Source organism: Chanodichthys erythropterus, chromosome 23 (genome assembly GCF_024489055.1).
Source record: "Chanodichthys erythropterus isolate Z2021 chromosome 23, ASM2448905v1, whole genome shotgun sequence".
Taxonomy (NCBI): domain Eukaryota; kingdom Metazoa; phylum Chordata; class Actinopteri; order Cypriniformes; family Xenocyprididae; genus Chanodichthys; species Chanodichthys erythropterus.
Genome location: NC_090243.1, coordinates 29,398,150 through 29,412,046, shown reverse-complemented (window position 1 = coordinate 29,412,046; position 13,897 = coordinate 29,398,150). Strand labels below are relative to the sequence as shown.

The window sequence follows — 13,897 nt, the reverse complement described above, 5'->3', positions numbered from 1 at the left end:
GCTGTTTAATATTAGCATTTTCAAAATTCCATATAAAAAGTCCTAATTCTATCCTTGTATTTCTCTCCAGAGAGGAAGACAAGGGTCTGAACATCGGCATCCTGGACATCTTCGGCTTTGAAAACTTTAAGAGGAACTCTTTTGAGCAGCTCTGCATCAACATCGCCAATGAGCAGATCCAGTTCTACTTTAACCAGCACATCTTCGCCTGGGAGCAGGTACATCCTGACTCTGATAAAGTCATCTCATCCAATCCTGAATAGTTTGTGAGCTTTTATGCCTTTTGGGAACATTTTTATTTCTCTTCCTCAGCATAACCTTATTTCCATCTAAATGGTGATAACACCTCATCATTTATCGTTTCACAGTGCTGTGAGAGGGGGAGGGAAGGGGAGCAGAATATTCAGTTTTCTTTTTACGCAGACAAGCGTGGCAATTCCCCAGACTGACTATACTGACTGTAGCCTTGGGGGGAAAGTGATTTGGTGCCTCTAAACGTTTGAGACTAACCCACATTAGTGCCTTCATAAATCATCTGAAACAAGGTTTACGTCAGGAGCCGCTGACTTTGCTGGTGTTTCTATAAGCGGACAGCAAATGCTGCTTTACGTAAATGTGTGAGTGTGAAATTCACATATTTATATGGGTAAATCTCACAAAAACATTAGAAATGGCTAGGTCATATACTGTAAAAACATACTATAATATTTTTATTCTTAAAAATCAGAATAAAACATTCCACTACAAAAATATACAGTTATTTCCTTTTTTACTTTTGAATGGATTATTATTATTTGTAATTATTTTTTTTTTATCAGTGATGATTCTTATAGATTCTCATGGATTCTTATTACTGTAATACAGTACTATATGTACTATAATATAATTATTATTTTTTTTAATTTAAACAAGTATTAATTAAAACGCTGTAAAACATACCACTACAAAAATATAAATACTTTTAAATAACAAACATTTAAAAAATGGGAATGTTTATTTTATATTATACTAATGAGAATTTGGGGGAAAATGTACTTTTAGATCATTTTTAGATAATCTTTAATGTACATGGTGAAAACTTAAATTACACCTTGCCGAATAAGTTGGCAAAACTCAAAAGATTTGAGACAATCAGTTGCCTCAAATTTATTAAGTTAGGAAATTCAAAGTTTAAGTAAGCAGAACTGATTTTTTTTTTTTTTTTTTTACTTTTTTTTTTTTTACTACTCATGCATTGTAATCAGGGCTTGACATTAACTTTTTTGCTCACTCGCCAATGTGGCTAGTGGTTTTCCAAAGTTACTAGCCACTCAGCATTTTCACTGGCCACAATTTTGCTGTTGGGAAATTACATTTTATATGATTAAAGTTGACTGGTATGCTTAAATTATTTGATTTTGAGTCATTTTACTTGATTTACAAGATTTAAAACCCTTTCAAACTTACAAATGCAGATTGACCATCCAAATCAAGACTATACATCAGGTATATAGTTATTTTTGTTAGTCTATCTAAAAAGAACAAAGAAGCAAATTACAAATAGTAATTTAAAAAATATATATATATTTTTTTTCAGATACATATGTTTATTTAGCATACATGTATACATTTATTTAACATTTTTTGATGTTTGATTAACATTAATGACAGACAGGTATTTATTTGGGGGCTGCTGAATGCATGGATGTCATATACTGACACACATCCAGTTTTTACCCACTTAGCCATAAGCCATAGCCGACTGTATTCACGCGAGATACTCCACACGATGCATTTTGACATCTGTGTGTGCGTGTATTCAGGTGCAAGGAGAACTGATCGCGCGCGACAGAGACAGCGCGCACGCGAGCGCTTCTGTTATGTCATTCAGCGCGATTCCGCCTATCCCGTCTTCACTAACCGCAAGTTAATCGATAAAAAATTTTGACTGAATTGTAATTTTGTGATACGACGATCTTGGCTATTTTTCATTTGCCTGTAGGCTGAAATTATATTCAACCCGCCAAAGTGGCTAGTGGGAGTGGCTGTCTTACCCGCCACAGCTGAAATCTACCCGCATTTGGCGGGTTGGCGGGTGTTAATGTCAAGCCCTGATTGTAATTGTTCTTAACTTGAAATGTTTGAGTACGCTCATACATTTAACATAAATTTATCATGTAACCCCAATGTAAACATTTTTTTTTGTGTAAAATTAGCTAGCTATAACAAGCTAATTCAGAAAATGCTAACTTGCTAATTTGCTAACATGTTAACAATAGCATGGTATAACACTTGCTGAATGAGTACAACAATATAAAGCATTTTATGTACCTGCTCTTAAACCAAGCTGCATGCACCACTTGATACCATGATGGTAATTCTCCAAAAACCCACATTAACAGAAACTCTTCTAATTTAGCATAACAAAACATTAATCACTACTAAATCTCCCACTTAAAGGATTAGTCCACTTTTAAATAAACTTTTCCTGATAATTTACGCACCCCCATGTCATCCAAGATGTCCATGTCTTTATTTCTTTAGTCGAAAAGAAATTAAAGTTTTTGATGAAAACATTCCAGGATTATTCTCCTTATAGTAGACTTCAATGGGCACCAAACAGTTGAAGGTCAAAATTAGTTTCACTGCAGCTTCAAATTATGCTAGTTCAATAGTATATAACAATTAGTTCAAACTTTGACCTGTGGAGGGCAGTAATACGCTTAGCAGCGTCTACACTGCCAGAATTCTAATAGAAGAGAAGAAGAAAAGAGCTAGTTCAAGATGAGCATTTATGGCTAAAACTTATATAATTTTAAATTTTTTTCAGAAAATGAGCGATGGTTTCAATAGATAAGACATTTATTTCTCATCTGGGATCGTGTAGAACAATTTGAAGCTGCAGTGAAACTAATTTTGACCTTCAACTGTTTGGTGCCCATTGAAGTCTACTATAAGGAGAATAATCCTGGAATGTTTTCATCAAAAACTTTAATTTCTTTTCGACTAAAGAAAGAAAGACATGAACATCTTGGATGACATGGGGGTGCGTAAATTATCAGGAAAAGTTTATTTAAAAGTGGACTAATCCTTTAACATTAATCTTGCACAAAAACGTCTCGGGTTACAGATGTAACCCTGGTTCCCTGAGTAGGGAACGAGACGCTGCGTGACAACGCATTGGGAACCTTCTGCGTGATGTCGTCACTGAAGCACTCATGTATCTAACCAATCGCGTAGCGAGACGTCAGAGACGGGTGACGTCACGGACCAGGAAACTATAAAGCACACCTGGATGCAGAGCACGGTAGCTTCTGGATAAGTCTGAAGCAAGCACTCACAAGTGTGCAGGGGTACGCCAAGAGACGCAGCGTCTCGTTCCCTACTCAGGGAACCAGGGTTACATCTGTAACCCGAGACGTTCCCTTTCGTGGGAACTATCGACGCTGCGTGACAACGCATTGGGAACGCAATCCCAACTGAGCCGTAGCTCAAACACTTGTCAAAGTTATCTTGACAACCCGGAGGACCCTAGGGTGGAGCCGATATCAAAGTTATAATACTTAATAAATGTGTGCTGGTATGACCATCCAGCTGCATCACATATATCACCCATGGAAACTCCTGACATCAAAGCTTTTGATGCCGCCATACCCCTAGTTGAATGGGCGCGAACATTCAAAGGAGAAGGCTGTCCGGCCGCTTCATAGGCAAGTGAGATGGCCTCGACCACCCACTTGCTCATTCTCTGCTTCGATGCTGGGCCGCTTTTTTTAGGGGACCAATAACAGACAAACAATTGATCTGACTTACGCCACAGGGCAGCTCTGTGGACATAAGCATCCAAAGCCCTTACTGGGCACAGCAGATTAAATTTTTCCTGATCCGCAGATTCAAATGGAGGAGGATAGAAGGCCTGAAGCACAATGGGGCCTGGGACATTGGTAGGGACCTTTGGGACATAACCCGGTCTAGGATACGGGAATGCTTTCACCATTCCCGGAGCAAATTCAAGAAAAGAAGGAGCAACAGAAAGTGCTTGTAAGTCTCCTATCCGCTTCAGAGAAGTGATAGCCAAAAAAAAGAATCGTTTTAAGAGTGAGGAACCTCTCAGGAACCTCCTCTAGTGGTTCAAAGGGAGCCTCAGCTAACCCCTGTAAGACCACGGCCAAGTCCCAGGCCGGAACCCTTGTGCGCACTGGAGGCCTCAACCTCAATGTGCCACGGAGGAAGCATGTGACGAGGGGGTCTCGACCTACCGAGATATTCCCCTCAAGAGGAGCATGTTATGCTGAAATTGCTGCAATGTAAACCTTCAAGGTTGAGTGAGATAGGCCCTCCGAGAATTTTTCCTGGAGGAATTTTAGCACACAGCTAATAGAAGAAAGGACAGGGTCCGTATTATTGTTTCTACACCAGGTAGAAAACAAATTCCATTTGTAGGCATGCAACTTCCTCGTGGCGGCAGCATGGGTCCCTGGGACAGGAATCAAGGCTTTTTCCACATAGCCCCCTCAGAGGCTAGGCCCATAGCTTCCACAGTTCTGGGCGGGGATGTATTATCGAGCCGCCCGCTTGCGACAGGAGGTCCTGTCTAAGGGAAAGCTCCATTGGGGAGCCGTCTAGTAAGGACACTAGGTCCGAGAACCATATTCTGGTTGGCCAGAAGGGGGCTACCAGTATTAGGCTGACCCCTTCCCGGTGTACTTTCTCCAGAACTCCCGGGAGCAAGGTGATCGGGGGAAATGCATACAGACGTAGCTTCGGCCACGTCTGTACCATGGTATCCAGACCCAGAGGTGCTGGATGTGTTCGGGAGTACCAGAGTGGTCACTGGGTTGACTCTCCCAAAGCAAATAGGTCGACTTCCGCTCGACCGAAATTTTTCCATAGGAGATCCACCACTTCTGGGTGGAGTCTCCGCTCCCCGGGCCTCGGCCCCTGCCTCGACAGGGCGTCTGCTCCCTTTATACCCCAGGATGAAAGCTGGCTTCAGAGAGAGCAGCTTCCCTAGGGACCATCGGAGGATCCGACGGGCCAAGTAGTAAAGTTGGCAAGACCGCAGACCCCCCTGATGGTTTATATATAAGACCACTGCCGTGTTGTCCGTGCGGACCAACACGTGATGGCCTCTCTGGTCTGGGAGAAAGTGTTTTAATGCTAGAAACACCACCATCATCTCCAACCGATTTATATGCCGGCCTGGTATGCAGAAAGGCTTTCACCATACCAGGTGCAAACTGCTGACAGCGCTTGTAAATCACCAATTCTCTTCAAAGAAGAGACGGCCAGGAGAAAGATAGTTTTATGTGTCAAGAACTTGTCTGACACCTTCCAGGACCTCCCATAGACCCTGAGCTGAGCGACCACTCATGATCGCCCCCCAGCCCGTGAGGGAGGCATCTGTCGTAAGCATTACATGACGACCAGAAATCCCCAGCACGGGTACCTGGGACAGGAACCAGGGATCTTTCCACATGGCCAGAGCACGAAGGCATTGCCGCGCGACTTTTGATCATGCGAAAAGGATTTCCCCTCGGAGGAAATCCCCTGGTCCTGAGTCACCACTGTAAGAGTCATATGTGCAGAAGGCCAAAAAGGTATGACGTTGGACGCAGCTGCCATAAGACCCAACAGTTTCTGGAACTGTTTTACAGTGAGTGACTGGCCTAACTTCACCCCTTTCACGGCTGCGAAAATGGAACTCACACGAGCAGGAAACAAATGTGCCTGCATCATGGTGGAGTCCCAAACTACACCTAGATAAGTGGTAGTCTGAGCCGGAACTAGCACACTTTTTTTTTTTTTTTTTGGCATTGAGCCTCAGCCCGAGCCTTTTCATGTGGTACAGAGCAGCATCTCGATGCTGAACTGCTAGTTGCTCTGATTGAGCTAGAATCACTTTCTATGTAATTCAGTACGCGGATGCCCTGGAGTCTCAGTGGAGCCAGCACTGCATCCACGCACTTCGTGAATGTGCGGGGTGATAATAACAGGCCGAAAGGAAGAACCCTGTATTGGTAAGCTTTGCCCCCGAAAGCAAACCTGAGGAACTTCCTATGGGAAGGATGGATGGACACCTGAAAGTATGCCTCTCTCAGGTCTATTGCCACAAACCAGTCCTTGGACCTGATCTGTGGGATAATCTGTTTAAGTGTAAGCATCTTGAATTTGAGCTTTCGTATTGAGTGATTTAACACATGTAAATCTATGATAGGACACATCCTTCTTTGGAGCAATGAAGTAGCGGCTGTAGAAGCCTGACAGCTTGCTGGGAGGAGGAACCCTTTCTATAGCTCCATTTCGCAAGAGTGTCATAACCTCTTGTTCCATAACCAGAGACTGCTTGGGGGTCACCACTATGGGAAAGACCCCATTGAATCTGGGCGGGCGAGACCCTGTAACCCTCTGATGAGCAGCATCCATTTTGATATATTCGGTAGAAGTTTCCATTCTACCATAAAATCTACTAAGGGAACCAGTCTCTCGAGACTGACCTCTGGTGTTTTTGAGCACTCGATTCAACGTTCTGGAGCGGCGCACCAGCAGAAAACAGACGAATCAAGTCATAACCGGCTCTCCTCGGAGAGTCGGTGGAGACCGTTGTGCCCTGACGCACACTGGGTGGCAGGGTTAGCATAACGGCCCCCTGAGGGCGCCAAAGGGGGACGGGTGTCAGATATTCTAACACAGGACCCCCTCCGGAGGGGGCTGCCCTCATGGATCCTGGCCCACAGATGTCAGGACCTCTTTGAAGCCTTCTTGGTGGTAATAACAGTCCGCAGATCTGTCCTACTTCACAAGGACTTCAGCTGTGTCACCTGTCCCGGTCCCCAAGCTTTCTGCGGGGGAGCAAGGGTGGTGACACCCTTTTTTTCCTTTAAATTCCTCAGAATTTAATGTATTCAATATTTCATTTAATCCTTAAATTAAATGCAGCCCAAAACAGTCAAAAATGACAGGCTGAATATATTAGAATACAAAGAGAATTATAGCTCGTAATAGTTTGCAAGGTATTATAGGGAAAGAGAGAAAGGGAAACTCCCGTCTGCTCAGTTCCCTCCAGATATATATATTATGTATAAACATTATATACAACATATACTACGTGCACGCAATCTATGCGCAGCCTTGGCAAACGCAAGATCCGAGCGAGCCGTATATTTTTTGTTGCACACTTAATCTACGCGCTGCCTCGGCAAACGCGAGATTCGAGCTATATATTCCTTATTGCAGGCTTAATCCACGCGCTGCCTCGGCAAACGCGAGATCTAAGCCTCGTGTTAGACTTTTATTCCCTCGAGAATAAAGCCAACAGGAGTGGAGATAAAAACTCCCGCTAGTTCATTTCTTTTACACTCCGGGACATTTTTATGAATGAACCGTCAGCTGCTTTGTTTTTGAACTGACGTGCATGCTCCACTCCCTAACACGATGTGTGTGAGGTGGCGAGTCCTCAGATCGATATCACAATATCCACCTCCTCAGAGCTGGCATGTGAAATACCGGTGCCTCAACCCGGGGAAGAAACCGCAGAGCGTGCTTCCACCTGGGAGACGGCACTGAACCTGGCAGGTAAGGGCAGAGAAAGGGCAACGCCCATCTCTAACCCCTCTGTCAGATCCATTTGTGAACCCCACGAATGGCTTCTTTTCCGCGATCCGCGGGGAACACTGGAACACAGTATTCTGAGAGCGAGTTTCTTTTTTTTTTTTTTTATAGTGCACACAGACGGCTCCCTCGAGAGCTGCCCAGGCTTACTCAACTCCCATTCAACTGCTGTTTCTCGCCATAATACGTGTCTTTTTATATATATATATATATATATATATATATATATATATATATATATATATATATATATGGATTGGTGTGAGATACTCTTGTCCTCAGACAAAGATATCGTGACTTGTTTATATGAAATAAGACAAACAACACCAAATAAGACACACGATAACATAGAGTGCTTACTGAAGACACAGAAGCTACCGTGCTCTGCATCCAGGTGTGCTTTATAGTTTCCTGGTCCGTGACGTCACCCGTCTCTGACGTCTCGCTACGCGATTGGTTAGATACATGAGTGCTTCAGTGACGACATCACGCAGAAGGTTCCCAATGCGTTGTCACGCAGCGTCGATAGTTCCCACGAAAGGGAACATTATATAACACGTAATTTTAGCATTTACTCTCCCTTTTGAGTGCCATGGGCAAAGCATGCTGGGAAACAGAAATCCCAGCCAAGTTTCAGTAAAGCTCTAAAGTTTGTCTAAATTAAAAGAAATAACAATGAAACAGTTAAGATCACTTGAAATATTTCAGTTCTGTGAACTTGAAAGAAAAAGAGTGCTAAAAACTCATAAAAGTTCATTTGACTGAACTAATTTGTTTAACTTAAGTTTGTCCTACTCAAACCAATTAATCATTTTAATCAGCTTAAATTAAAAGCAGCACAGCAATCTTATATTACAGGTGATTTAAGTTTGACTTTGAATTTGGTTTTTGCACTGTTTTCCCATTCTGTTTTCTATAGGTTAGCTTGTGTTACTAAGGTGAATTATTGTTTGACTCATTCCCTGCAGCTGTGTCTCGTTTCCTTGATTAGTGTATTTACAGCCCTGTGTTTGTCTCTTTAGTTGTCAGATATCATCATTACTATTGTGGTTAAAAAAAAAAGATGCTGTTTGCAAATAGATCCAGCCCTTTTCCAACCCCAAATAATAATATATGAGAATGATATTTTGATTACAATGAGAATTTGGGGAAAGAGTGCTTAATTGTCATTAGAATAATAAAAATAATATCAAAATGCAAATTAAAATGGTCTAAATATATGCTTAAAATATGTTTTTTTTTTTTTTCATTAATTTTTGAGTGAAATGTGAGAATCACCTGTATAATCTATTCATAACCTATTTGTTGATGTGTGTTCTCCGTATTTATATTTTTACTCTGAGCACTCAGGAGTATGTAGCCTCAAGTAAACACCATAGAGTGTGTTTTCTGTTATTTTTGTGTGCCCGTGTAGCTTTGAATCGCTGTTGTTTTTGAATCCCTGAGGCTTGTATGTCTGCAGCAGTCTTACTGTCCCAAAAAATGAGGTTGTTCCCTGTTCACTGGATGACTTTACCCACGGCTAAAAGCTCTAATCCACACCAGAGATTAGATTTCTTGGACAAGCTTCTGTATGTGTGTTGATGCGTTTCGCCAGTGAATAATTTTGGTCCGTGTGTGTATTGTTATTTATCAACATGGCAGTTCTGAGACAAGACAGCCAAGTCATTTGCTCTTTGGGTTGAGTGTTTTGCTCACAGGAAGTCATCATGTAGTGGCAGGAATTGCTTGACATAACATGTTGCTCAGATTTAGAAGGTTATGGAGCTCAAGGCATTAGCCAGCACAGTTCAGCAGTGTTGTTGGGAGCTTACAAATATTTGTGGATAGATGAACAGACATACTTTCCCCAAGGAGAAATTCAGGTGCAAAACAACAGCATCGAGTGTAAAGGTCACAGAAAACATCACATTCAGAGACATAGTGTAATCAAACAAGGCATTTCAATATATAAATGCATTTTCTGATAATAAAGAGTTTTCTTCTAACATTTCATGTAAAATTAGTCTTGCAAGACCAGAATTTTGACTATCAGCATGAGGTCTTGTCCACTTTCAGCGTATTCTGGCCAAGAACTGCTCACTTATACAGGAAAAGACCACCTGATTGGTGATGTCTGATCGCGCTCTGACAACGACAGTGATGTCTAGCACTCATTGAAGTATAAGCACGAGACATCACTGCCATTCTCAGAGCACGATCAGACATCACCAAGCGATTGCTGAACGCAGTTGGACATAGTGGTGTTTTAGAGGTAAAAAATTATATAAATACTGTTCGGTTTATAGCACAAACCGATCGTTTCGTGTCCTAGGACATCAATGTGCCGTCACGAGCTGCAAGGTTTAATTTGGATTCGTCTGTGCATGTTTATTGACTCTTGTAAACTGTGTGACCATTGACTCGCATTATACGACTGACAGACATCAACGGTTGGAAATAAAAATCATCATTTATGTTCTACTGAAGAAACAAAGTCACCTACATCTTGGATGCCCTGGGGGTAAGCAGATAAACATCAAATTTTCATTTTTGGGTGAACTATCCCTTTAACGCGGCGCAAATTTACACCAAAGTTCAGATTTTTCAACTCGGGCGTTTGGGCGTCAGACGCTCAATTCGCGCATCAGCCGCGTGAACGCTCAATTCGCGCCGCGCCATTCGCGCGTCAACGGCCGCGTTTACATTGACTTCACATGTAAATCAGATGCCTCAGACGCTCCAGACGCGTCCGGTGTGAACGCAGCATTATGGTTTTTGAGTCACGGATCGGATAATTTTTCAGATCAGCAAAAAAAAATTTAAAAATGGTGGGGGGATGTAACTAACTTTTAATTTATTACTTAAAGGGTTAGTTCACCCAAAAATGAAAATTATGTCATTAATGACTCACCCTCATGTCGTTCCTCCCCGTAAGACCTCCGTTCATCTTCAGAACACAGTTTAAGATATTTTAGTTTTAGTCCGAGAGCTTTCTGTCCCTCCATTGAAAATGTATGTACGGTATATTGTCCATGTCCAGAAAGGTAATAAAAACATCATCAAAGTAGTCCATGTGACATCAGTGGGTTAGTAATTTTTTGAAGAATCGAAAATACATTTTGGTCCAAAAAAAAAAACAAAAACTACGACTTTATTCAGCATTTTCTTCTCTTCCGGGTCTGTTGTATATCCGCGTTCACTTCACAGTGACACTGCTTCTTCTTTTTCTTTCCTGTTTTACGGCGGTTGGCATCCAGCTTATTGGTGCATTACCGCCCCCTTCTGCTCCGGACAGTGACGCGATTAGGACATCCGCGACATGCACACTTTTACCAGACGCACCATTTTAAAAAATATAGCAATACCAAAATACAAACAATGTAGAATAGCTTGAATACAGCGTGTGTCTCCCTCAGACTGTAAACAAAGCTCGAGATAACACGTCAGCAGCGTCACTGTCCGGAGCAGAAGGGGGCGGACTTTATTTATGCTGAATAAAGTCGTAGTTATTGTTATTTTTGGACCAAAATGTATTTTCGATGCTTCAACAAATTCTAACTAACCCACTGATGTCACATGGACTACTTTGATGATGTGTTTATTACCTTTCTGGACATGGACAGTATACCGTACATACACTTTCAATGGAGGAACAGAAAGCTCTCAGACTAAATCTAAAATATCTTAAACTGTGTTCCGAAGATGAAATCTAGCTTTTAATAATTAATAGCAGAACAGTCAGCGATAAAATATGAACAAATACACAAATTACAAGCATAGATAAAAACTATATAACAAAATTACATATAAAGTTGTAACTAATTAATCAGTTACTAAGGATACAAAACAGGCAGGCACACAAGGAGAACTGAAACAATGAAAACTGATCAACTAGAAAACTGATGATGAAACTGAAGACGGGGGAAAAGCATGAAAACAACAAAAACAAACTCTAAACATGACAAAGTAAGGTCTAATAGTAGTACTCAGGTACAGAAATGTAATCATTAAATGTACAATAAGACTATAGTGTTCACTTTATAAATTAAATATAGATTCATCTTTGTTAAAGATGTGTTTTGTTGTTTGATTAACATTAAAGGGTTAATGTTTTTATTAACATTAAAGTAGTTAGTTAAAGGGATAGTTGGCTCCGTGAGGCCTTCATAGGGAGCAATGACATTTCCTCTCTCAAGATCCATAAAGGTACTAAAAACATATTTAAATTGGTTCATGTGAGTACAGTGGCTCAATATTAATATTATAAAGCGACGAGAATATTATTATAAAAAACAAAATAACGACTTATTTAGTGATGGCCAATTTTAAAACACTCCTTCAGGAAGATTCGGAGCACAAATGAATCAGTGTATCGAATCATGATTCATATCGCGTGTCAAACTGCCAACGGCTGATGTCACGTGACTTTGGCGCTCCGAACAGCAGATTCGATACACTGATTCATAACGCTCTGATGCTTCCTGAAGCAGTGTTTTGAAATCGGCCATCACTAAATAAGTCGTTATTTTGTTTTTTATAATAATATTCTTGTCGCTTTATAATGTTAATATTGAACCACTGTACTCACATGAACCGATTTAAATATGTTTTTAGTACCTTTATGGATCTTGAGAGAGGAAGTGTCATTGCTCCCTATGGAGGCCTCACGGAGCCATCGGATTTAAACTAAAATATCTTAATTTGTGTTCCAAAGATTAACGTAGGTCTTACGGTTGTGGAACGACATGAGGGTGAGTAATAAATGACAGAATTTTTATTTTTGGGTGAACTAACCCTTTAATAACAGACAGCAGCAGGTATTTATAGGCTACCATCATTTTAAGACCTATAGATCCAATATAATGATACACATCCAATTTCTTTCTTAACTGTTTACATTCACTTAAGACTTAACTGACAGTATTTATGAGAATACTTGGGGAGACGGGTATTTTAACATAATTTTGTGTATGTATCCATTCAAGCGCAACGAAACAAGAGGAATCAATTCGTGTTCGCACGCTGAAATGCACCTCTCTCTGTGTGCGCGATTTGGGTGTGTGTACAGCTGTGCACTCAGTTAACAGCATGCAATCGAGTTCTATAAATTCTATATCTATCTGTCTGTCTGTCTGTCTGTCTGTCTGTCTGTCTGTCTGTCTGTCTGTCTGTCTGTCTGTCTGTCTGTCTGTCTGTCTGTCTGTCTGTCTGTCTGTCTGTCCGTCCGTCCGTCCGTCCGTCCGTCCGTCCGTCCGTCCGTCCGTCCGTCCGTCCGTCCGTCGAGAAAGCTCAACAGAACAGCATCTAGCATCTCTTCTAAGTGTCACAAACAAAACTGTGCAGATGGTTCAGAGATTTGCTTCCAGTAACCTCAAAAAGTTCATCAAATAAGTGGTTTCTCTGCAGGATGAGTATCTGAATGAAGATGTGGATGCTCGAGTGATCGAATATGAAGACAACCGACCGCTGCTGGACCTGTTCCTTCAGAAGCCCATGGGCATGTTATCGTTACTGGACGAGGAGAGTCGCTTTCCTCAGGCAACTGACCAGACCCTCGTCGGCAAGTTCCCCTCCCTAAAACATCATAGCTTATAGCTTTATTTGTGTAAACCTGGTGGCTTATGACCAGGGCCACTTACACTCTTGCTCACTCTCTCTTTCTCTCTCTCTCTCTCTCTCTCTCTGTCACACACACAAAAACACACATTCTCAGACATATTGGTCAGAACCACAAGAACAAGGGAGAGGCTGTCATCAAACATTTACTGGCATGCTAAGTTCTCTTGAGGACTCTCAATGGAGTCTTTGAGTGACAGATCAATAATTCAACATGCCAAGACTAGACGGCTAGATGGTTTTCTATGACCTAGCTTTATTCATTTATACTGAATAAAACAGATGGATGAATGTATTCATGATATCATGAGTGGATGAATGAAGTAATGAATGAGAGTTTGATTCGGGTCAGTGAACGAGAAAATGTATGAATGAGTAAGCGAGATGAATGAATGAACTGACTTAAATGAGTGGATCAATGAACAGTTAAATGAATGAATAAATTATTGAGCTAATGAACAAATTAATGGATGAATGAGTGAATTAATTAATTGTAATGAACACGTCTTGTGTTTAATCAGAGAAATTTGAGGACAACTTAAAATCGAAAAACTTCTGGAGACCAAAGAGAGTTGATCTGGGCTTTGGAATCCATCACTATGCAGGCAAGGTAGAAATGTTTTATATTTGATCAATATTTATTTTTAAGCTTTTTTTTTTTTTTTTTAGATGTACACTACTATAGAAACAGAGATATGAAGTAGAATTA

General features: G+C 41.1%; 1 protein-coding gene across 2 annotated transcripts in view; it reads left to right on the top strand.

Moving 5' to 3' along the window:
- The window catches only part of myo3a (myosin IIIA), a 99,860-nt gene that overhangs the window by 53,549 nt on the left and 32,414 nt on the right, over window positions 1–13,897 (top strand). For both annotated transcript variants that reach the window (XM_067377901.1, XM_067377900.1), the window contains 3 exons: window positions 71–218; window positions 12,979–13,132; window positions 13,710–13,798. In XM_067377901.1, coding sequence (XP_067234002.1) covers window positions 71–218; window positions 12,979–13,132; window positions 13,710–13,798 — 391 coding nt within the window. The remainder of the gene's footprint in view (window positions 1–70; window positions 219–12,978; window positions 13,133–13,709; window positions 13,799–13,897) is intronic.